At 42.6% G+C, this 22,240-nt stretch overlaps 1 protein-coding gene across 1 annotated transcript in view; it reads right to left on the bottom strand.

Moving 5' to 3' along the window:
• Window positions 1–5,574: 5,574 nt before the first annotated feature.
• Window positions 5,575–22,240, bottom strand: part of CNBD2 (cyclic nucleotide binding domain containing 2) — a 70,887-nt gene continuing 54,221 nt past the window's right edge. Inside the window, 3 exon segments of the mRNA XM_063091379.1 lie at window positions 5,575–5,905; window positions 11,880–12,043; window positions 21,538–21,658. Of these exon segments, the coding sequence (XP_062947449.1) occupies window positions 5,575–5,905; window positions 11,880–12,043; window positions 21,538–21,658 (616 nt within the window).

Raw genomic sequence — 22,240 nt, 5'->3', positions numbered from 1 at the left:
TTTTCACAGGTCACCAAGGGTCTCAATATTCCATCTTCTTCTTGATCCTGATTTTCTGTTGGGGGTGGGGAGGTGAAGAGCTAGGGCTAGGGTCTGGAGCTCGCAGACCCCTCGAGCCCATTCACAAACCCTTCCCACGCAGGTCTGTGAGCTAGGTAACTGGCAAAAAGGTCCTTGGAGCCTTGGCTGAAGAAGGGATAGTCTTTATTCAGCACACACAACACTATGAGCTAGGTAGTACACAGAGAAACTCAGAAACTCAACTACTACCGGCAACGTCCAAAGAAAAACTGAAACTGAGCAGCTGCCAGGAGAGTAAACATGCTGTATTTTTAGACACAAGCTCTGCCAGCCAGCCTGCTTCAAACTGCAGAACACAAAATAGCTACAAAACTAAAAAGATACATTGGAGCACATGCGCACTAACTCCACCCACACAACTTGTTTAAGAAATGTCAAAGGGAGCCTGACTAAATTATGCTATTTTCCCCACAGGAGGCTGTGGAAGTTGGAGAGTAAGTGAGGGCAAAACAAAGGAGAGGATCAAGGGCCCGACCCCCGGGTTGGGGTAAGGCTTGAAGAACACCCACTGACCCTCCACTTTTACAGATGGTGGTAGTGATGCTCCAGGAAGGGAAGGAGCTTGGTTGAAAGTCACACAGCACATGTCTGGCTTTGCCACCTCTCTCTGCCCCCAGCTCTCACAAGTGTCTGTTCCCAAAGCCCACAGCCATGAAAACCCTTTGTTCCAGCTTTGGTGCTGTTTCTCAGCCACCTAGAAACTACTACTCATCCTCATGGTCTGCTCTGAACCGGTGATTACAAATTCTGCAGCTCGCCACCCTTGAGTCCCCACATAGGAGAAAGGCGTCATGGCAAAATGGCCTCTAAGCATATTATCCTAAAAGGGGTTCCCTATGACATAGCCCTTTGGAGTTGAGAAGTGACCCATCTCACTCCTTAGACTTTCCATACTGGAAGGTAGGATTTTTCCATGAGTTACATAAAAGAAATAGAGGGTTTACGAGTGCTTTTGCTTCCAACCCCAAGATGGGTTCTTAAACACTTCCTCTAACAAATGCTGACAATATCCCCTGCATTTATTTTTCAAATGTGTGTTGTGTTTTTTTTTTTCACTTTCCCCAAACAATGGAAGCTTTTAGTGCTGGGAGCTATATTTTTGGCTCAATGGCTTGGGTGTGCATCTCCAAGTATGACTATGCTTATTTACATATAGAAAATCATTCCAGAGAGTGATTACATTCTCTCTAGCACAGTTTCAGGGTAGTGTGTACAGAATTTATTTTTTGAAAACAGGTGGCTCATTTGGGATAGATTAGTAACAGTATTTATGCTGCAATGCCAATTAACTAGGAGGGCACCAGTGATGCAGAGAAAGCACATGTATTTCCTGGGACAACCACTTGGTAGCTGAGTAAGATTAGACAAGGCCTTTGCTTCTCTGGGCCTCAGGTTCCTCATCTGTCAAATGGGATAATGCCATCTAGTTGGTTGCCAGGAAATATTTTCAGGATAAGTGATAGCCTCTGTAGAGTACCTCATATAAGGCCTGGCACACACTGGGTACTCCATACCTGAGCCCAGGCCTTTCTCCCTGGTTCCTTACACAAGGCCAAAAACTCCAGACTTCCTGGACCCACAGATCTGTTCCTCGATGGGCAGCGAGACACTCTGTAGTACTGAAAACATAATTTATTGCCAACACTTGTGCCCAGGGGCATCATATTTACTCTTTCTGAATGAACTTTTCTCCAATAAATCCTACCTTGTCCTCTCCTGCCTGACTCTGATCCCTGTTTCATGTTGCAGAGTATATGAGAGTACTTCAAAAAGTTCATGGCAAGATTTGTATCATCCTTTAATTCTATTTTTCCACGCACTTTTCGAAGTACCCTTGTATGTGTTTGTGTGTGTGAGGAAGGGGAGCCTTGAGAACCACCATGTGTTCTGAAGCTCCCAGTCTGGAAGCTGTCACACAATTACAAGCCCCCACAAGCCCTTTCCACCTATTCCCACCCCATCTTCTTTCAAACAGCACCCTACTCGGCAGTGCCTGATAAAGGTTTAATGACCTGCCTTCGCTCTCTCCCTGCCAGCCTGCCTTTAATGTTACAAACATTTAGAAAAGAATGTGGGGGTTGGGCGAGATGTCAACCAGAGCCCTCTCACCCCAAATCTTTCAGTGATGACCTTTATCACTGATGATGAGGACTCAGCCTTCCAAAAGTCTCCATTTCCTATTCCATTGAAAGGCAAAGAGAGCCTCTGTATGATCATATTGATCTTGGTCAAAAAGATGCTAATAACACCTAACATGTATTGTGCGCTCGCCATGTGCCAGGGACTTTACACATATAACCCGAGTATAACTGAGGCCTCGCACTGCCCACTCCTTGCTTGGTTACTGAATGCAAAGAAACAGCAGTCCTGCATAACACCGTAATTAAGAGCTATTCAAATATTTACTTGGCTTCAGAAAAAGCTTTTCTCTCCTCTGCTCCCCTCAAGACTTCCTGAAGCCCAATCCCACAGTCTCTCTCTTCATGCAGGCCCTCATCCCCAGGTTGCTCTTCAAGTCTATTTTCTCACCCATTACTACCCTGGAAAATATGTTCTGCCTCTTATTCTGGAAGCTTTTTCTAACTTCTCAGGAAGCAGGACCCAGGATCTTGGTGAACAAAATCCTCCACCTTGTTATATACAAATCAGCTCTTTTAATCCTCAGCAGCCATTAAGGGGCAGAGCTGGCAGGACCCAACTGGTCACTGGACTCCACAGTCAGATGCTTAGCAAGGTGACTGTCATATCATAAGTGCTCAATATGTGTTAGCTCCTCTCCCTTCCTTTGGCCATATCATGTCTGCTCAAGAACCTTCAAGGGCTCCCTATTGCCTACAGCAAGAATCAGCAAATTATGGCCTGCAGGTCAAATCTGGCCTGCCACTTTTGTTTCAGTAAATACATTTTTATTGGAACACAGCCACACCCGTTCATTTACATGTTTTCCACAGCTGCTTTCATGATACGGTGTTGAGTTGCAACGGACACCATATGGCCTGCAAAACCTAAAATATTTACTATCTGGCTCCTCACAGAAAGAGTTTGCTGACCCCTGGCCTAGAGAATAAGAGGCAACAGAGATGGCATCTTACCCTCTTTTGCATCTGCTGCAGAGAAAGTGCTCAATAAATAAAGTTCAAATGAGTGAACAAGAAGTCTGCACCATCACTTGGAGCCACAGCCCTAGGTGCAAAGAGATCCCTAAATATAAGTCAGACACCTCAACTTCCCTGGTCACAGAATAGTGGCCCCTTGTCCTTGCAGGTCACAGCCAGCCTTTCCAGGACTGCTGCAGATGTCCCTGGCTCCTTGACTCTCTGGAGGTATCAGGGACATCAAGCTCCTTATGTCACCTGCCTCTCTACCATTTAATTCTACACCCCTTCCAAGAGAAAAACTTCATACTCCTCCTTTTTCGGTGTGCAACATGAAAACAGTTTTCTTTTAAATTCAACAAATAAAATGATAATGTTACATATGCTTTTCATGCTATACTTACCCCTCATTCATAAAAACCATTGATCTTGTCCTACTTGTTCATTTCACCACTGGGGAAACTGAGGTGCAGGTAAAGGACTCACAGTGCTCCAGGGGGTCCAGTGAGACAGAAACAGAGTGAGGCTTTCCAGAGCTCCCATCCCCAGCTCAGCACTCAGGTGCTCCTTAGAGTCTGCTCCTTGCCAGGGGTGGGGCTGGAGAGTGTGAGCAGGCGTGTGGGGGCCAAGGAGGGCTCCTGCATGCTCTCAAACTAACCTGTGGGCTTTCCTAAGGGAGAGAGGTGGTTTGATGCTTGGTCTGTGGTGCTGAGGCTGGATGGAGACAGGAACCCTGAGTTCTAGGTTCAGGTGACAGGTGGCCCCAGACTAAGGTCTCCCTAGGGACTGAGGAACCTCTTTAACCTGCTGCCTCCTTGCCTCTGGCCTGCCTCTTCTGTCACTGGCTGCTTAGTCTTCATCCTTGACACAGGAAGCCAGCTCCTGTTGTACTGCCCATCTGTCTCCCTTCAGCTCTTTGTCCCCCTCCTCCCCGCAGTCACTGGACTCTCTGGTGACATGCTGTCAGTCACACAGAGGGCCAGCCCACAGCCTGCAGGCCTGACACAGCCCGCCTGTGTTTGGTTTGTCCGACACTACTCTAACATAATTTGAATTAATTGCTCATGTTTAAAAACCAGCAGAAATCATCTAAAATATTGGATTTCTTGAGTCTCTTGAAAGATCTACAAATTGGCAATACCGGGCCTGCATGATTTCCTGGCATGGCATCAACCAGCTGGAGTTATGGAGCAGGTGCTCCACCTGGACAGGGAATGTATGCATCGGGTCCCCAGCATCCCTGCCTCTGGAGTATACCTACATTTATAAAGCAAATATATTTCACAGGGCCTAGTTTCAAAAGCTCTGTAGTTTCAGGTTTAGCCTAACCTTTTGGAATTACATATAGAAATGTTAACCTTGCAAAAGACAGGAAACTTTCCCCAGGCTAAAGTCTCTGTTGTGGATATAAAATTGTAACACAGCAAGGTTGCTGGATCAAGGACAGACAAGTTACTTGATCGATATGTAAAAATGCTGGGGAAATTGTTGTAAGGAAAAACAGTGTTTGCTAAGATCAAGTTTTTGTTGGTGGATCGACTTAACCTTTTGCAAATTGCATTATGGAATGTCACTTTGCTTATTTCAGTGATGTCACTAGTTCTCCATTTGTTAGCCATAATCCTGCCGATATCCTTGTGTTTTTGTAATGGTTAAATCAACATGAATTTTCTTGTAAAACTTTCTTGTCCTTACAATAAAAGGGAGAGGCTAACTTTGGAGGGGGCTGCCACATTCAGTTTTGCTCCTCCTAATGGAGAAATTATTGAAGTGCAGTCCATCCAGGCCTCAATGCATACATAGTGCTTGAGTATTCGTGTAATTCTTTTCTTCGTTTCTGTTACACAGGGAAAAGAGTTGTAACACCTGCCATTACCTGTCACCTCCCCAGCCCTACTGTGCTTGCAATCCTAGTCTTTTTTTTTTTTTTTTTTTTTTTTTTAAAAGATGACCGGTAAGGGGATCTTAACCCTTGACTTGGTGTTGTCAGCACCACACTCAGCCAGTGAGCGAACCGGCCATCCGTATATGGGATCCGAACCCTGGGCCTTGGTGTTATCAGCACCGCACTCTCCCGAGTGAGCCACGGGCCGGCCCACAATCCTAGTCTTGACAACTTTGATCTGAGCCCCCTGCGCCTCCCATCCAGTTCATTAGATAAGACCCTCCCACCCTGAGACAGTCCACAGTGATTAACCCATCCATACCATAGCCATCGATAGCCCATCCATAGCCTCCTCTGTTCATCAGCCCAGCCCACAAGTGTCAAGGGACACTGTGCCCCAGTTGCTGCCCCCAAATATCCCTTGGACCCACAGCTCAGCTCTCCAGGCACCCCCTCTCCAAGCCCCACAACTCCCATGGTGGTCACTCAGAACACATGGTGGCCAAGCCAACATCATTTATTGGTTTTCAACAAGGTCCCTGCATTCTCATGCTAAGGCAAGAGTTCCCGGATTTTGTACCGGGGTGCTGTGATGGCCTGGACAATCCTCAATGGAGGCAGGTGTTTCCGGGATGCCATAAAGATGGGACGACGAGGTTTAGTGTTCTTGTTGATACTACACAAATCCAGGGTCAATGATTTAGGACTGCGGATCCCTTTCTTTTGGGGCTGGACTGGGGTGAATGTTGGGCTTTGGCGAGGCTCCACCAGCAGTCGTACCAGGTCCTTCCGAAAGACGTTCCAGCTGTTCTCCTTGAGGAACTTCTGGCACATTTCTTCATCACTGAGGGGCAGGCACAGAAGGAGAGATTCTCAAGCCAGCTCTTCCCTGTCCCCAGACCCCTCCAGCCTTGCCTTCTGCCACTCTTTCCAATCCCTAAACACACTATGCTCCATTCTGCCTCTCTGCCCTTTCCCAGATTTTTCTCTCTGCCTTCTTTGTCTTTCTACAACTTTCCTCACTTAGACCTGCATGTCCCATGCAGTGGCCACAAGCCATATATGGTTTCTGAGTACCTGAAATGTGGCCAGTGTGAAACAGAGATGTGCTATGAGTGTAAAATACATACCAGATTTTAAAGATTAAAACAACAAAAGAATGTAAAATATCTCCTTAATAATTTTATATTGATAACATGTTGAGAATGATACTTCAGCTATACTGAATTCAATATAATCAATTAAAATTAATTTCACCTCTTTGTTTTTGCTTCTTATAATGTGGCTAGTGAAAAACTTAAATCGCATATGTGATCATTAGCCATCAGAGAAATGTAAATCGAAACCACAATGAGATACCACTTACACCCACTTACAATCAGAAAGACTGATAATAGTTAGTGTTGATGAGAATGTGGAGATATTGGAACAAGGGTTCCAATATACTGCTGGTGGGAATGTAAGCTGATGCAGCTGCTTTGGAAAACATTCTGGCAGTTCCTCAAAAGGTTAAATATAGCATTATCATATGACCCAGCAATTCCACTCCTAGGTATATACCTAAGAGAAATGAAAATATACATCTACACAAAAATGTGTACAAGAATGTCACAGCAGCATTATTTATAATAGCCAAAAAGGAAAAACAACCCAAACATCTATCAACTGCTAAGCGGATAAAGTGTACCATATATATACTGTATGATTCCATTTATATAAAATGTCCAGAACAGGTACCTTGGACTGGTCATGATGCTCTGGCTCTACCGTGCCCCTGGCCCCATGGCATGTGAGGGTGCGAACTGTGGGGGTAGGGTGGGATGGCTTCAGCACTCACTGTCTTATTTCCTTCTAAGAGCACAGCAAGGGAAGGGCAAGTTAAACTTCTGTTGACTTGTCTGTACTCTTTTACCTAAGGAGGGAAGCCTAATGAATCACTAAAAATTCAAAACATTCTTTTGGTTAGATTAAACTGACCAGGACAAAGTCAACTGTGACCCATAGAAATCAACTTAAGAAAAAAAAACTAGAAGCCAGAATGGGCTGCAAGCTAGTGCTGTTTGTCTCAGTGATGTGCCAAAGCCAGCTCCTGCAAGTTCATGAAAACTAATTGTGTGCATCTCTTCTCTACTCCATGTTTAGTGATATCGGGTTAGTAGCTTGAAATTGGCCATGGTGGCAGTATTTACACCACAGAAATCAGCAAACACTACAAATCAGTCTTTCTTCCTACCTCCTGGAAAGCTGGTTGTTAAACATTCACCAGCACACCACTGGATAGTCGCCACTTAAAAAGTACCATTAACTGCCAATTTCTTACGTAATAACAATATCTGACTCTGACTTAGAACTTACCATGTGTCGAACACTTTACATTGGTTAGCTCATTTAATTTTCACAACCACCCTATTTCACAAACATGGAAACTGAAACTGGGGCTCAAAGATGGAAAGGGACTCACCAAAGCCTGTGAGGTGGCAAGTATGTGATTACAAATTCTTAAAGGATAACCCTTTTTTTTTGCTCAGAGTCTAAGTTAAGATAGACATGATTCCACGTCACCTCCTGATGCTGATGGCCATATTGATTGCTAGTCTACTTTCTCACGAAACAGGGTAGCTCTTCTAGAGGCCTTGGCTTCATGCAGGGGCTTCAGTTCCAATCCCCTGCCTCACTTGAACTGAAAACTTCATCTGTCCTTGCAGGCTCTAAAACTTCAGCCCATGATGCCCTTAATCCCTCCTGGGCAATCCCCCATCATTAGATCACACTGTTTGCTTGGGTTTTAGGATCCTCTTCATTTTGGCCCTTGGGGACTTCCCTGACTTTCTTGTGAACTCAGCTATGCATTTTACTCTACATGGCATTCCCTGTGTTTTGTAGGGGGGTGATTTTTAGGTTACCTAGCCTGTGGCAACACAGGACAGGTGTCTCTGCTACTGACTCTGTGATCTTTATGACTTCCAAGTCCTCAAATAAAACATGAGGGATTTGAACTAGATAACGGATATATTTTCTGCCTGCTTTAGCAGTCTGAAAAATCATGAGTTCAACAATTAATGAGTAAGACAGAATTCTGTTTGTCAGCATTATAGATGACTGCAGCAAAGTGCTGACTGGGCAGCACAAATGCTGAGTGCTCAAACATCTGCCACCTCAAGTCTATGGAAACCTTTTCTGAATTCCAATTCAAGAAACATTAACTGGTACCCATCATGTGCCAGGCATTATGTGAGGAGCTGAGGCTCCTTAAAGCCTTTTCAAGGGGGTGGGTCTAAATAGCCATTTTCTTTATTTGTCGTACACAGGAATCAGAGACGTGCAGCATCTTTGAACTAGAAGGAACCACCAGTGTCTCTTCACTTGTTTTTCTCATAAAACTGCCCCAATTTTGGTCATATCTACATATCATCTGTCCTTTAATTTACTAATGTTTTTCTTAAATCTATTCAGTCTCTTCTACTTAAATATTTACTTTAGCTTTGTCCTAAGCAAGAACATCTGTCAAATTCTGGGTTTAGTAAGCTAGTCATGTTGTTTTTCTAATTCACACTAGAATAAATACATAACTGTTAAAACTAAAAATGTCAATCTGTGTGCCATCTTGTAAACCTCCTGTGGAATGTGTTCCGTACTTTGGTAAACATTGATCTAATTTTCCTGTTTTGCCAGTTGGAGTCTGAAGGTGAGAGGAGGAGAAATGATCTGTGCAAGGTCAGGCAGGTCACACATGAAATTCTTCATGTGCTTACTGGACATGGCTGCAGTCATCTACAGATCTGCCTGCCTTCACACCTGCTTTTTCTCTACCACTGGAATCACTGGCTTTCCACACTTGCTGGTAAAATCATATCTGATCACCACAAGTAAATAAAAGAAGGAGGGTGCAAAATTATATAGTCACTATGAGTTCCATTATGAAAACTTAATATGCATGAATGATAAATGCATATTTGGCACATATCCATGTGGTGAAAAAAATACTAAAAAAACACAAAATGCTAACTGGGATTGTTGGAAGATTGCAAATGGTTTGGTTTTTGCCTTTTTTACTGTTCAGCATTTTCTAATTTTCTGCAATGAGTATGGCCCATTCATTCGTTCAGCATTTACTGAGCATCTACCACGAGCTGGGCACTGTACTGTTGCTAGAGATGAAAGGCAGACAAAGCATAAGCCCTGCCTTCATGAAGCACTTGATTAAGCGGTGGGGAAACCTGTGTAAAAAGATAACTTTAATACAACAGGGCATGGTCAATGACAGAGTTGTGTAGAGAATGAAGTGTACAGAAAAGGATACTTATCCCAACCTGGGTTAGTCAAGGGAAGGTTTAGCTGGAAAAGATGAATCTTAAAGAATGAGCAGGAATTTACCAGAAGAGGGAAAGGTGAAGGATTGGGGGACGGTATTTCAGGCAGAAGAGCCAACATGGGCAAAGACAAGGTATGTGCAGAATCCAGCAGGCAACCTGCCCGGGTTGCTGGAGTTGGTTACAGGTGGCAGGAGATGCTGCAGGGGACTTCAGTGGGGGCCAGACTATGAGGGCCATTTAGGTGGCATTGACATTGGACTTTATCCTATACGAAGTGAGATATCACTGAAAGGTTTTAAGCAGGAGTCTAACATAGCCAGATTGGGGTTTTAACAAAAACACAGTATGCAGGAGGATCTGGCAGGGAGGAGACTGAGGCAGGAAGACTGGTGGTAAGATTCTTGCAGGAGTCTAGGTCAGTGGGATTGAGAAGACATGTCACCAAGGGGGATGTATAAGATTCACTGGGGTTGTGAAGAGAATATAGGAATTTCATTTCTTTTTATCTTCATCTTATTCTTTTTAACGATCTATTTTTATGTTTATAATGCATATATAGGTAGAATAATATATGAATATAATAAATAAATTAACATATGTTATTTATATTACATATACATACTAGGAGGTATACAAACTCTTTTAGTAATAGCAGTATGAGATGAAAACAGTTGAGACCACTGGTCTGGGCAATAAATTAATTTTTACATAGAAAAATAAAGTTACTTTTTCCATTTAAAATTTACTTTTCCCATATAAAAGCATTAACATTTACTCTGGAAAATTTGGAAACTATGAAAAAGTAAAAAGAAAACTTTCTTTTTATCTAATCTTTCAAGATAGATATTTATTTTTAAAAATTATAAAAGTAGTATGTCATCATTACTGAAAATTTGGAAAATAAAGAAAAAAAGCCCACTCCAAATGTCCTACCCTGACACAGTTTTTTTCCCTTCATTATAAAAGCAATGCAATCTTATTGCAAAAACAAACATGAAAGATATATAAAACATATAACCAGAAAGTCTCCTTTCGTCTGCATTCTAGAAAGAACAACTATTACAAGTTTGGCAATGCCATGGCTATTATCATTTTTGCTTATTTCCTTCTGGATTTTTCTCATGTAAGTGTCTTACAAAGGCATAGTCATAGTATATACACAAATTTGTACTACCCTTTTCATGTATCATTATATTACCCAATTTACCCTGCTGTTACAGAACCATTAAACTTAACATTTTTTAATAAAACAGTTATGTTCTATCAAGAGAATGTAACACAATTTTCTTAACTATTCCCTCATTGTGGCACATGTGGGTGGTTATGGTTTTTGTTTTTCTATTATGAACATGACTCCTTATTAACATCTTAATGCAAGTAGCTTTGCCCATATTTTGGCTATATAAAGATAAATTCACAGGTGGATCACTGCCTCAAAGGTTCGGGAGAATTTTATAGCCCTTGAAACATAATGCTAAAATTATTATCAAAAGGATTGAGCCAATTTATTTATTTATTTATTTATTATTTTTTTTAAAGATGACCAGTAAGGGGATCTTAACCCTTGACTTGGTGTTGTCAGCACCACGCTCACCCAGTGAGCTAACCGTCCGTCCCTATATGGGATCCGAACCCGTGGCCTTGGTGTTATCAGCACCGCACTCTCCCGAGTGAGCCATGGGCCGGCCCAGGACTGAGCCAATTTAGAACGTACCAACAACTACTAGTTTCAGTTCACCCTTGTCAGCATTAGGTATTATCATTTTTTTCTTTTTTTTTTTCCTTCAGAAAAGGTAGATTTTAATAACTGCTTTTATCATCAGATTAAGTCATAATTACAAAACAGTTAGAAATTACTGGGCTTGCTGGTTAGCTCAGTTGGTTAGAGCTCAACCTCATAACACCAAGGTCGTGGGTTTGGATTCCCAAACCAGACAGCTGCCCCCCAAAAAATAAAAATAAAAAATAAATTTCTGAAAGGTTATTATTGTTAAAAAAAAAAAAAAAAGTTCATTCTTACATAAATAATATCTAGTATTTCACTGGGACATTACTGTTCAAAGGGGCCTGGCCAAATAACTCCCAAACAAAATACTCAACCCACAGTTGTTTTCTATCCCACTGCTCAGGAAGCTCGGGTGCTGGACGTAAAGCCTCTGAAAGGAGAGGAGTCAGGCCAGTGGCAATACTCAGAGTCAGCCAGACTCCAGACAGGCAGCCCAAGGGTTTTTTTCCTGGGACATGCTCCTTGAATTATTGTTCAATTAGTCAACACAATAGATATTCAAAAGAATAATTAATTAGCATGGTAAGGAGGTTACTGCATTCTTTGATCATTTTAACTTGTTCACTTAATTTTGGGGGAGGGTGGGGGGAGCAGCTGGCTGATACAGGGATTAAACTCTGGACCTTGGTGTTATCAGCACCACACTCTAACGCACTGAGCTAACCAGCCAGCCCTCTTCATTTAATCTGATGGGATTTATGCACTTTTCCATCACTGACCTTGGGTACCCAACCTTGAACTGTGACAAACTTTCTTTTATGTCGTCATCAATCAGTTCATAAAATTTTTCTTTCCTCAGCCGTATCACTTCAGCGCCCAGGCTCACGAGGATCAGTGGCCGCATGTCATGTTGGTTCTCTGGGAGGAAGGCCTCGTGAGAACCCTAGAGAGAAGTCACAGCAAGTTAGACCTCAGAGACCAGCCAGTTCTACCAGCAGATCTTCTAGATGGGAAAAATAAGGCCTTAAACAGGTGAATCCATCCGGGGTCACTGAGCAAGTGAGGAGAGGAGAAGTGCAGGGCTCCTTTTGCTACATGACATTGAAGTCCTCCCACTCCTGGAATTAGAAGAGCCCCTAACGCACTTTCCCCACTGTCCCACCTCCACAGAGCAGTCTCTGCTCCAAGAATCACACTTACACTATCGCTCTCAAGTTTTCCCCAATGTCCAATCTCAACTCTTTTTTGCAGAGTAAACCCATTTTCTCTTCCTTAGGACTTATGACAAAAATCAAACAGCTAGTCCTCTTCTAGACCTTCCCTTTTCCAGCCACCCCCACCTCATCCTTTTCTGCAGACTTCAATTCTTTCTCTATCCCTCACAGAGTTGGGTGACCACTGGGCCTCCTCTCTGCAGCTCATGTTGCTGCTCCTGCTCTTTGGCCTGGATTCACACTTGGTTCTAACTGGAAGGGAGATGACCAACAGCCACCCCTGTTTGCTTTATGAGAGTGCAAGCCCCTTTTTAAGGAGATACGTGGGACAGGCAGAGTTGGGACTCACCTTCAAATCCTAGCTTTATTGCTTGCATGCTGTGTGACATTGGATAGTTTTCTTAATCTCAGTGTCCTCATTAGTAAAATGAGAATAACATAGGAACCACCTCACTGGGTTGTTGTGAGGGTTAATTGAGTTAATATACACCAAACGAACAACAACCCAGTGAGCTGGCTCCTATGTTATCCTCATTTTATTGATGAGGACACTGAGGTTAGGAAAGTGGTCCAACATCACACAGCATGAAAGCAGTAAAGCTAGGATTTGAACCCAGGTGGTTTGTCTTCAGAGTCCATGCTTTTAGACACTACATTATGAGCAAACTGAGGCACAAAGAGGTTAAGTAACTTGCCCAAAGTAACAAGACTTAAGCGGCAGAGCCAGGATTTGAACCCAGAGATCTGTTCAGGAGCAGCGCTATTCTCTTTGCACACTTGTCCACATCCAGTCCATCCCCAACACAGCCAGTGTAGAGTCAATTCTCTGCCTAGACCCTTCAAATAGCTTCCCAAGCACCTGGAGTGAAATAAAACTCCTCATCGTGGCTGCCGAGGCCTGGGTTATCTCACCCTTGCCTGGCTCTCCAGCCTAGCCTCATGCCACCCCACCCCTGCCTCGCTTACTCTATTCCAGCCACCCTTCTTTCCCTTCCAGTCTCTGGACATGGCAGGCTCCTTCCCACCTCAGGCTTTGAGCTTCCTGTTGCTCTGTCTAGAAAACACTGTTTCCCCAGGTCATTCCATACCTGTTCTTCTCATCATTTAGGTCTCAGCTTAGACATCGCCTCCTCAGGGCAGCCTTCCTTGACTATCCCATTTAAGAAGCTCGCCTCCCTATCTTGCTTCTATTTCATTCCTAACAGCAATTTGCAACTCTCTATGTACAGACAGTCCCCAACTTAGGATGGTTCGACGTACGATTTTTTGACTTTATGATGATGGTGATTTCGGCTGTGTACGTAAATGGCAAGTACCCACATACCACCATTCTGTTTCTCACTTTCAGAACAATATTCAATAAATTATGAGACACTCAACACTTCATTATAAAATAGGCTTGTGTTAGATAATTTTGCTCAACTGTAGGCCAATATAAATGTTCTGAGCATGTTTAAAAGTAGGTTAGGCCGAGCTGTGATGTTCAGTAGGTTAGGTGTATTAGATGCATTTTTGACTTACAATATTTTCAATTCACAGTGGGTTTATCTAGACATAACCCCATCGTAAGTCAAAAAGCATCTTATTTTCCTAGTTTATCTGTTTATTGCCTGTCTCCTGACTAGACTGTAAGCCTGATGGGGGCAGAAATCATGTCAGTTTATTTGCCCACGCTGGCACCTTGTACCATGCTTGGAGCATGGCAGATGTTCAAGGAATATCTGCTGAATAAATGCTCACATGGAGTCACACAACATTAGAGGTGGTAGCTCATCCAGGACACGAATTCAGAGAGGTAAAGTGATTTGCCTCAGGCTACACAGCTAGCTAGCTATTAGAAGCAAAATGAGAATAAGATACCTCCATCTGTCACCTCTCTTCTGCCCTGCTGGTGGCTCTGATCTGACCAGTCTTGACCACATCTAAGGCTTCAGGCTGCCTGTTCCCTAGAGAAATTGGTTCCCCTGCACCTCCTGCTTAAAATTTGGGTCTCTCTGCTCCAGGCCATGACCTCTGCTATTTCTAGGTCCCACCCAGCTCCACACTCCTGCTCCCAAGGGCAAGGAAAATGTGATCTCCTACCTTCTGGGTGAATACAGTCACAGCTCTTACCACTCATTCTGCAGCAAATGAAGCCAGGGCCTTGAACACAACAGAGTCCTACCAAAGACCTCATGGAGCATCTGCAGACATTTTCTTCAGAGGGCTCATGTTAAATATCTGTTGTGGGCCTTCTCTGTGCCAGCCCTGTGTGATGAAGAGGCAGCCAGGTCCTTGTGCTGAGCCCCCACTCCTAGCCTTTCAGGACTTCCTAGAGAATCAAGAGCAAACTCCTGATTCCACTATTGCACACCCTCTACAACAAGGACCCCGTTGTTCCAGGTCCTCACACAACTTCCTGCTCCTGTCACCATCTACCAAACGGAGCAAGGCGTTTTTCTGCCCTCTCTGCAGCCCCAGCTCCTCCGTCTGGGTGCCTTGTGTGTAGTTCTGAGCACCTCACTCTGAAACACTGACAAACTGAGGGGAAGCAGTGAGAAGGGTGGAAACTATGCAACATGAAGAACGACTGAAGGACTGGAGCACATTCTGCCTGAATAAGAAAATAATTAATGGAGCATTGGCGCTGTGCCTGCTCCATAAATGCTGAATGAAAAACAAAACAGCATTCTTTAAACATCTAAGGGGCCATGCATGACATGGCAAGGAAGCTGTGCGAAACTAGTTTAAAGTTGCAGGAGGCAGAGTTTTTACTGAACAAAAGTTAGAACTTCCTAAGAGCTCAAAAATATTCAATCAGCATAAACAGAGGGCCATGCTAGGGACCAGGGCTCCCAGACAGTATTGTGCTGACTTTCCTGGCTCTGAGGATGTACAGGCCAGCAGGAAGGGGCAGTCACGACCCACCATAACAAAGAGTGGGAAGGGCATAAGGATGACCTTGGAGATACTGTGACTGAGGACCTGTGGAAAGGGCATGGTGAGGGAGCAAGTTCCAAGACTCTGGATGACCACGCATAGGGCTTCAGAAGACAGCTCTTCCCAGGCGGGCCAAGGCCATTGCTACTCACTGGAAAGCCCTTCTGCCCGCTCCATCTCTGCCAAGGTCATGCTACTCAACCTGCCCCTCAGCTCTGGCACCCATCACCCAGCTTTGACAGCGATCAACTGATGGCCAAGCTTGTTTCATCTGTACTTCCCCTTCCACTACTGTAGTAATTTTTTTTTTTTTTTTTTTTTTGTCGTTTTTTCGTGACCGGCACTCAGCCAGTGAGTGCACCGGTCAGTCCTATATAGGATCCGAACCCGCGGCGGGAGCGGCACCGCGCTGCCAGCGCAGCACTCTATCAAGTGCACCATGGGCTCGGCCCTGTAGTAATTTTTTTAATGGTCTACATTTTAGAAGAGTTTTAGATTTACAGAAAAATTGAAAAGATAGTACAAAGTTCCCATATACCCCACACTCAGTTTCCCCTATTAGTAACATCTTACATTAGTATGAAATCCTTGTTATTATTAATGAACCAATATTGGTACATTATTATCAACTGAAGTCAGTGAGTTATTTAGATTTCCTGTTCTTCCTTAATGTCTTTTTTCTATTCCACTTTCCTATCCAAGATATATTACATTTAATTGTCATGTCTCTTTAGGCTCTTCTTGGCTGTGACAGTTTCTCAGACTTACTTTTTTTTTTTTTTTTTTTTTATAGATGACCAATAGGGGATCTTAACCCTTGGTATTGTCAGCACCACGCTCACCCAGTGAACTAACCAGCCATCCCTATATGGGATCTAAACCTGTGGCCTTGGTGTTATCAGCACCACACTCTCCCGAGTGAGCCACGGGTCGGCCCAGACTTACTTTGTTTTAGATGATCTTGAAAATTTTGAGGAGGGCTGGCCCGTGGCTCACTCGGGAGAGTGTGATGCTGATAACACCAAGGTCATGGGATCAGATCCTTTTATAGGGATGGCCGGTTAGCTCACTTGGGAGAGTGTGGTGCTGACAACACCAAGTCAAGGGTTAAGATCCCCTTACTGGTCATCTTTAAAGAAAAAAAAAAAGGAAAAAAGAAAATTTTGAGGAGTAACATAGGGTTATAGTCATAGCTATGCTAATTGTCTGGTTGGGGTTATTGCTGGACTCCTGCCAACGTAGCCAATTGTAAAGCTACACGACTATGCCAATTGTATGGCTAGGCAATTCACAACTAAAGCCAAAAAGTTTCATTATTTTAGTTATACTAAGTTTCCATTTGTATCATCAGGGCTAGGGCTCACACCCTTCAAACCCGTTGTACAGACTGGGTCACAGACCCCTCACATGCAGGTCCGCGCTAGATAATTGGGGAAAGATCCCGGGAGCTGTTGGCAGACAACACGAGCTCAGTCCTCAGCTTCTTCAGCAGCAGCAGCAGCTTACAGGTCTGGCAGCAGCAGCAGCAGTGGCCTCTCGGAGGGTCCCAGGGGCCCTGGCAGCAATAGCTTGCAGGCACAGCCTCCAAGAGCAGTACCGGCCTCCCTGTGGCACCCCCCAGGGCATCCTGGGGGGGGGGCGCTGTGGATCAGAGCCACTTGTCCTTTATACTTAAGTCCATAACCCAGGACACCTGGGTGCTCACACACATCTACATCAGACAATAGCCAAGGAACACCTGGGTGCACGTGCCTATTTACATCAAATGCTCGGCAAGATTCTGAATATCTGAGGGGCCCTGATTATTTTCCTATATTTTCCCTACAAGTAACCATCCAGTATTTTGTAGGATGCCCTTCTCTTAGAATTTGTCTGATGTTTTTCTCATGACCAGACTGGGGTTATGGGTTATTGAGGGGATGGCCACAGAGGTAAAGTGCCATTTCATCACATCATATCAAGGGGCAATACTATCAACATGATTCACTACTGTTGATGTTGGCCTTGATTGCCTGGCTGAGGTAGCGTTTCTCAGTTGTCTCCACCGTAGTTACTCCATTCTCCCCTCCCCCCGCCTTTCCATACTATAGTTTTTGGAAGGAAGTCACTGTGTACAGCCCATATTTAAGAACTGGGGTGTTATGTTCTACCTCCTTTAGGGCAGGGTATCTCCATAAATTATTTGTAATTTTCTGCAGGGTCATTTGTCTCTTCTCTTCCATTTATTACTTTATTCGTTATTTACTCATTTGTATCAATATGTACCCATGGATGTTTATTTTATACTTTCGGTTATAAGCCAATATTGATTTATTTTATTGCTCAAATTGTTCCATCTTTGGCCATTGGGAGCTCTTTCAGTTGCCCCTGTGTCCCTTTGATATGCCCCCAGCAATAGAGCTTTTTCCCTCCAACGCTTCCTTACTTTCTGGCACCACAAAAATGCTCTAAGGTCATCTTGTATATTTCCTTTCCCAGTCCTAAAATCAACCATTTCTCTAAAGAGCGCTTGTTCCTTTTATTGGAAAATGGTATTAGAAACCAAGATTTACCTTCTGGACATTGGTCTGGGCAATGACTTTTTGTATATGACCCCAAAAGCACAGGCAAGAAAAGCAAAAATAGACAAATTGGATTGCATTAAACTAGAAAATTTATGTGTAGAAAAAAAAATCAACAGAATAAAGAGACAACTTACAGAATGGGAAAAAATGTTTGCAAACCATAAATCTGATAAGGGGATAATATCCAAAATATTAAGGAACTCAAGCAACTCAGTAGCAAGAAAACAAATTACCTGATTAAAAAATGGGCAAAGGACCTGAATAGACATTTGTCAAAGGAAGACATACAAATGACCAATGGGTATATGAAAGAATACTCAGCATCATTAATCATCAAGATAATGCAAATTTAAAACTTGATGATATATTGAGTTACACCTGTTAGAATGTCTATTATCAAAAAGACAGAAGACAGCAAGTGTTGCCAAGGATGTGGAAGAAAGGGAACCCTTGTTCACTGTTGGTGGGAATGTAAATCAGTACAGCCATATGGAAAACAGTACGGAGGTTCTTCAAAAAACTATAAGTAGAACTACCATATGTTCCAGCAATCCCACTATGGGGTATTTATCCAAAGGAAAGGAAATCAGTATACCAGAGCGAGATCTGCACTCCCATGTTCATTGAAGCATTATTCACAGTAACCAAGATATGGAATCAACCTAAATTTCCATCAATAGATGAATAGATAAAGAAAATGTGATATATATACACAATGGAATACCATCTAGCTTTTAAAAAGAAGGAAATCATGTAATTTGCAAAACATAGATGAACCCAGAGGACATTATTAGGTGAAATAAACCAGGCACAGAAAGACAACTACTGCGTGTAGTCTAAAAAAGTTGAACTTGGAGAGTAGAATGGTATTTTATCAGGGGCTGGGGGTGGGGGGTAGTTGGGGAAGCTGGGGAGATGTTGGCCAAAGGGTACAAAATTTCAGTTAGATAGGAGGAATAAGTTCAAGAGATCTATTTGTACAACACGTTGACTATAGTTAACAATGTATTATATACTTGAAAATTGCTAAGAGAGTAGATATTAAATGTTCTCACCACAAAAACATCTTTTTAATTAAAAAAGAAAAAAAGAATCCAAGGTCTGGGTGCTAAGAGTGCTCATTGATACTGGGTTATCATATCTTTTAGGCCCTCTTGACTAACAGAGAAAAAGACACGTGTTTATACACCTATCTATAAATAGTTCTTTATATAACCATCTGTAAGTATATACTGAGCTAAACTTCATACCCATGTCTTCAACTCTAATCAATTACTACATGGATCATTCTAGCATCATTCCCTTATCTGCAAATTCTCACTCTGATAGTGAGAAACCTGGCTTCTACCATCTGTCATCCGTTTACTTAATTGATCCATTTCAGTACACACGTATAGCAGTATCAGGATTGTTAACCCAAACCCTCATGGGAAACAACTTTACCAACCAGAATACAGTGATCACGTGCAGTTCCTTTTGCTTTTAGTTTTACCAAATCCACTCATTTCCGAAGTTATTTAGGTCAGCCCTTTTTACCCCTAACCTCTTCATTGAGGTTGTAGTAGTTAGATTCTCTTGTCATAGTCTGCATTCCTTCCTGGGATGACCTCCTAAATAATTTTTTTTTTTTTACAAATTGCATACATTAAGGTTCACTCTTTGCTTTAAAGATCTGTGAGTTCTGACAAATTCTTAATGTTTTGTGTTGCTTGGCAGGTCATTCTCTGATCCGTGGAGAACTTCCTCACATGGGGCACCATTTTGTTGCTTTGGCTCCCATGGATTTGTCACCCCTTTTCCCCTGGGTGATGAAGCCGCAAAGGATTACTCAAAGCCCATCTCTTCTGAGCAGTGAGAATCCCCAAAGTGGTTAATCTCCCAGAACCCTCAAGAGAGAGGCATTCCTTTCATTTGGGAAATTAACTATGAATTGGGGTTCTCTTCCCACATTTAGTCTCCAGACCAGGAAGTTACAGGAAGAGAATATAGGTGGGATTATAGTTTAACAATATAGGCTGGTAACATTCAGTAAAACAAGCAAAGTGACATTCCATAAGGCAATTTAAGTGATCCACCAACAAAAGCTTGATCTTAGCAAACATTCCTTCTCCATACACAGCTTCCCAGTATCTTTGAACCAGCAACCTTGCTGTGTTATAATTCTTTATCTTACAACAGAGACTATAGCCTGGGTAAAATTTCCTGGTTTTTGCAAGGTCAACATTTTATATGTACTTTTAAGACGTTAGACTATACCTGAAAGTACAAAAAAACTAGACCCTGTGAAATATATTTGCTTTATAGTATACTCCACAGCTTTGTGTCCAGCATTATGGTTATCATACACAACAATTTTATCGCCCTAAAAATCCCCCATGCTTCATCTATTCATTCCATCCCCTGAACTCCAAACCTCTGTCAACCACTGATCATTTTACTATCTCTACAGTTTAACCTTTTCCAGAATGTCATATAATTGGAATTATATAATATTTAGCCTTTCATAGTGGATTCTTTCACTTAGAAATATTCATTTAAGGTTACTCCATGTCTTTTCATGGCTTGATAGCTCATTTCTTTTCACTACTGAGTAATATTTCATTGTATAGATATACTACAGTTTGTTTATTCACTCACCTTTCCATATAAACTTTAGAATCAGTTTGTCAATATTCACAATATAACTTGCTGGGATTTTGACTGGGATTACATTGAATCTACATATCAAATTGGGAAAACTGACATCTTAATATTGAGTCTTCTAAACCATAAACACAGAATAACTCTCCACTTATTTAGACCTTTCATCAGAGTTATATTGTTTTCTGCATATAGATCCTGATAGATTTCATTTTTTGGTGCCATTATATATGGTATTGTTTTTAATTTCAAATTTCAATTGTTCATTGCTGGTATAAGGAAAGCAACTGACTTTTGTATATTAACCTTGTATACTGGGGGCTTGCTATAGTCATTTATTAATTGCAGGAGTTTTTTTGATTCTTTGGAATTCTTACTTAGACAATCATGCCATCTGCAAACAAAGACAGTTTTATTTCTCCGTTCCCAATCTGTACATCTTTTACTCTTATTGTCTTAATGCACTAGCTAGGACTTTCAGTATGACGTTGAATACAAGTGGTGAAAGGGAACATCCTTACCTTGTCCTTGGATTATTTTAAAGCAAGTCCCAGATGTCACATCATTTCATGTATAAACATTTTGATAAGCATCTCCTAATTATAAAGACTCTTAAAAACAGCCACAATACACTTATCATATCTTTAAAAAACAACACTATTCCTTAATATCACCAAATATAGAAAGGGGTGTTTTTTTGTGGTTTTTGGGGTTTTTTTTTTGTCTTTTTTGTGACCGGTAAGGGGATCGCAACCCGTGGCTGGGTGTCGTCCACACCGCGCTCAGCCAGTGAGCGCACTGGCCATCCCTATATAGGATCCGAACCCGTGGCGGGAGCGCCGCTGCGCAACCAAATGCCACACTCTCCCGAGTGCGCCACGGGGCCGGCCCTAGAAAGGGGTGTTTTTATTCATTCATTCATTCGTTTGTTTAGGTGGCTGGCCAGTATGGGGATCTGAACCCTTTACCTTGGCACTTGAACCAACTGAGCTAATCAGCCAGCCTGGGAGGGGTGTTTCTAAACCTTTACTCTCTACACAACAATCCCAGCCCATTCGTGTTACACACTACATCGTGAACAAAGCTCTCTGCACACTTACCACAATTTCTCCTTGCTCCACAGTGTGGATCTTGATGTAGGCCCCCACTGCAGCCTCCTTGGGGAGCTCACCACACTTGGTATTGACCATGGAACATTTGATCGAATGAGCACGCCTGGATCTGAAATTTGACAGTTTGTTAAAGAGAACGCATCTGTGACACAGCCAGCTAATGAGACCCTGGATAATCAGCCCTCATTTACCACATATCAATAGCTCCCCTCTCCGGAGAATTCATTCCTCCCTACATGGTGAGAAAACTCAAAATCTGTTGCTTTGCCTCCCACGGATTTGTCACCCCTTTTCCCCTGGGTGACGGAGCCACCAAAGATAACTCAAAGCCCATCTCTTCTGAGCAGTGAGAAGCCCCACAAAGGGGTTAATCTCCTGGAACCCTCAAGATAGAGGCATTCCTTCCATCTGGGAAATTAACCACGAATTGGGGTTCTCTTCCCCATTTATTTTCCAGGCCAGGAAGTTACAGGAAGAGAACACAGGTGGGGTTTTTTCTAAGTACAGTTTAACAAGTTTAACAATAGAAGCTGGTAACATTCAGTAAGACAAGCAAGGTGACATTCTATAATGCAATTAAGTCGATCCACTAACAAAAGCTTGATTTTAGCAAACATTCTCTTCTTACAGCAATTTCTCAGTATCTTTACATATCAATCAGTAACCTGTCTGTTTTTGAGCCAGCAACCTT

The sequence above is a fragment of the Cynocephalus volans genome, chromosome 1, assembly GCF_027409185.1.
Source record: "Cynocephalus volans isolate mCynVol1 chromosome 1, mCynVol1.pri, whole genome shotgun sequence".
NCBI lineage: Eukaryota > Metazoa > Chordata > Mammalia > Dermoptera > Cynocephalidae > Cynocephalus > Cynocephalus volans.
Note: the sequence above shows the minus strand (reverse complement) of the source record. Positions and strands in the feature narration are given on the sequence as shown.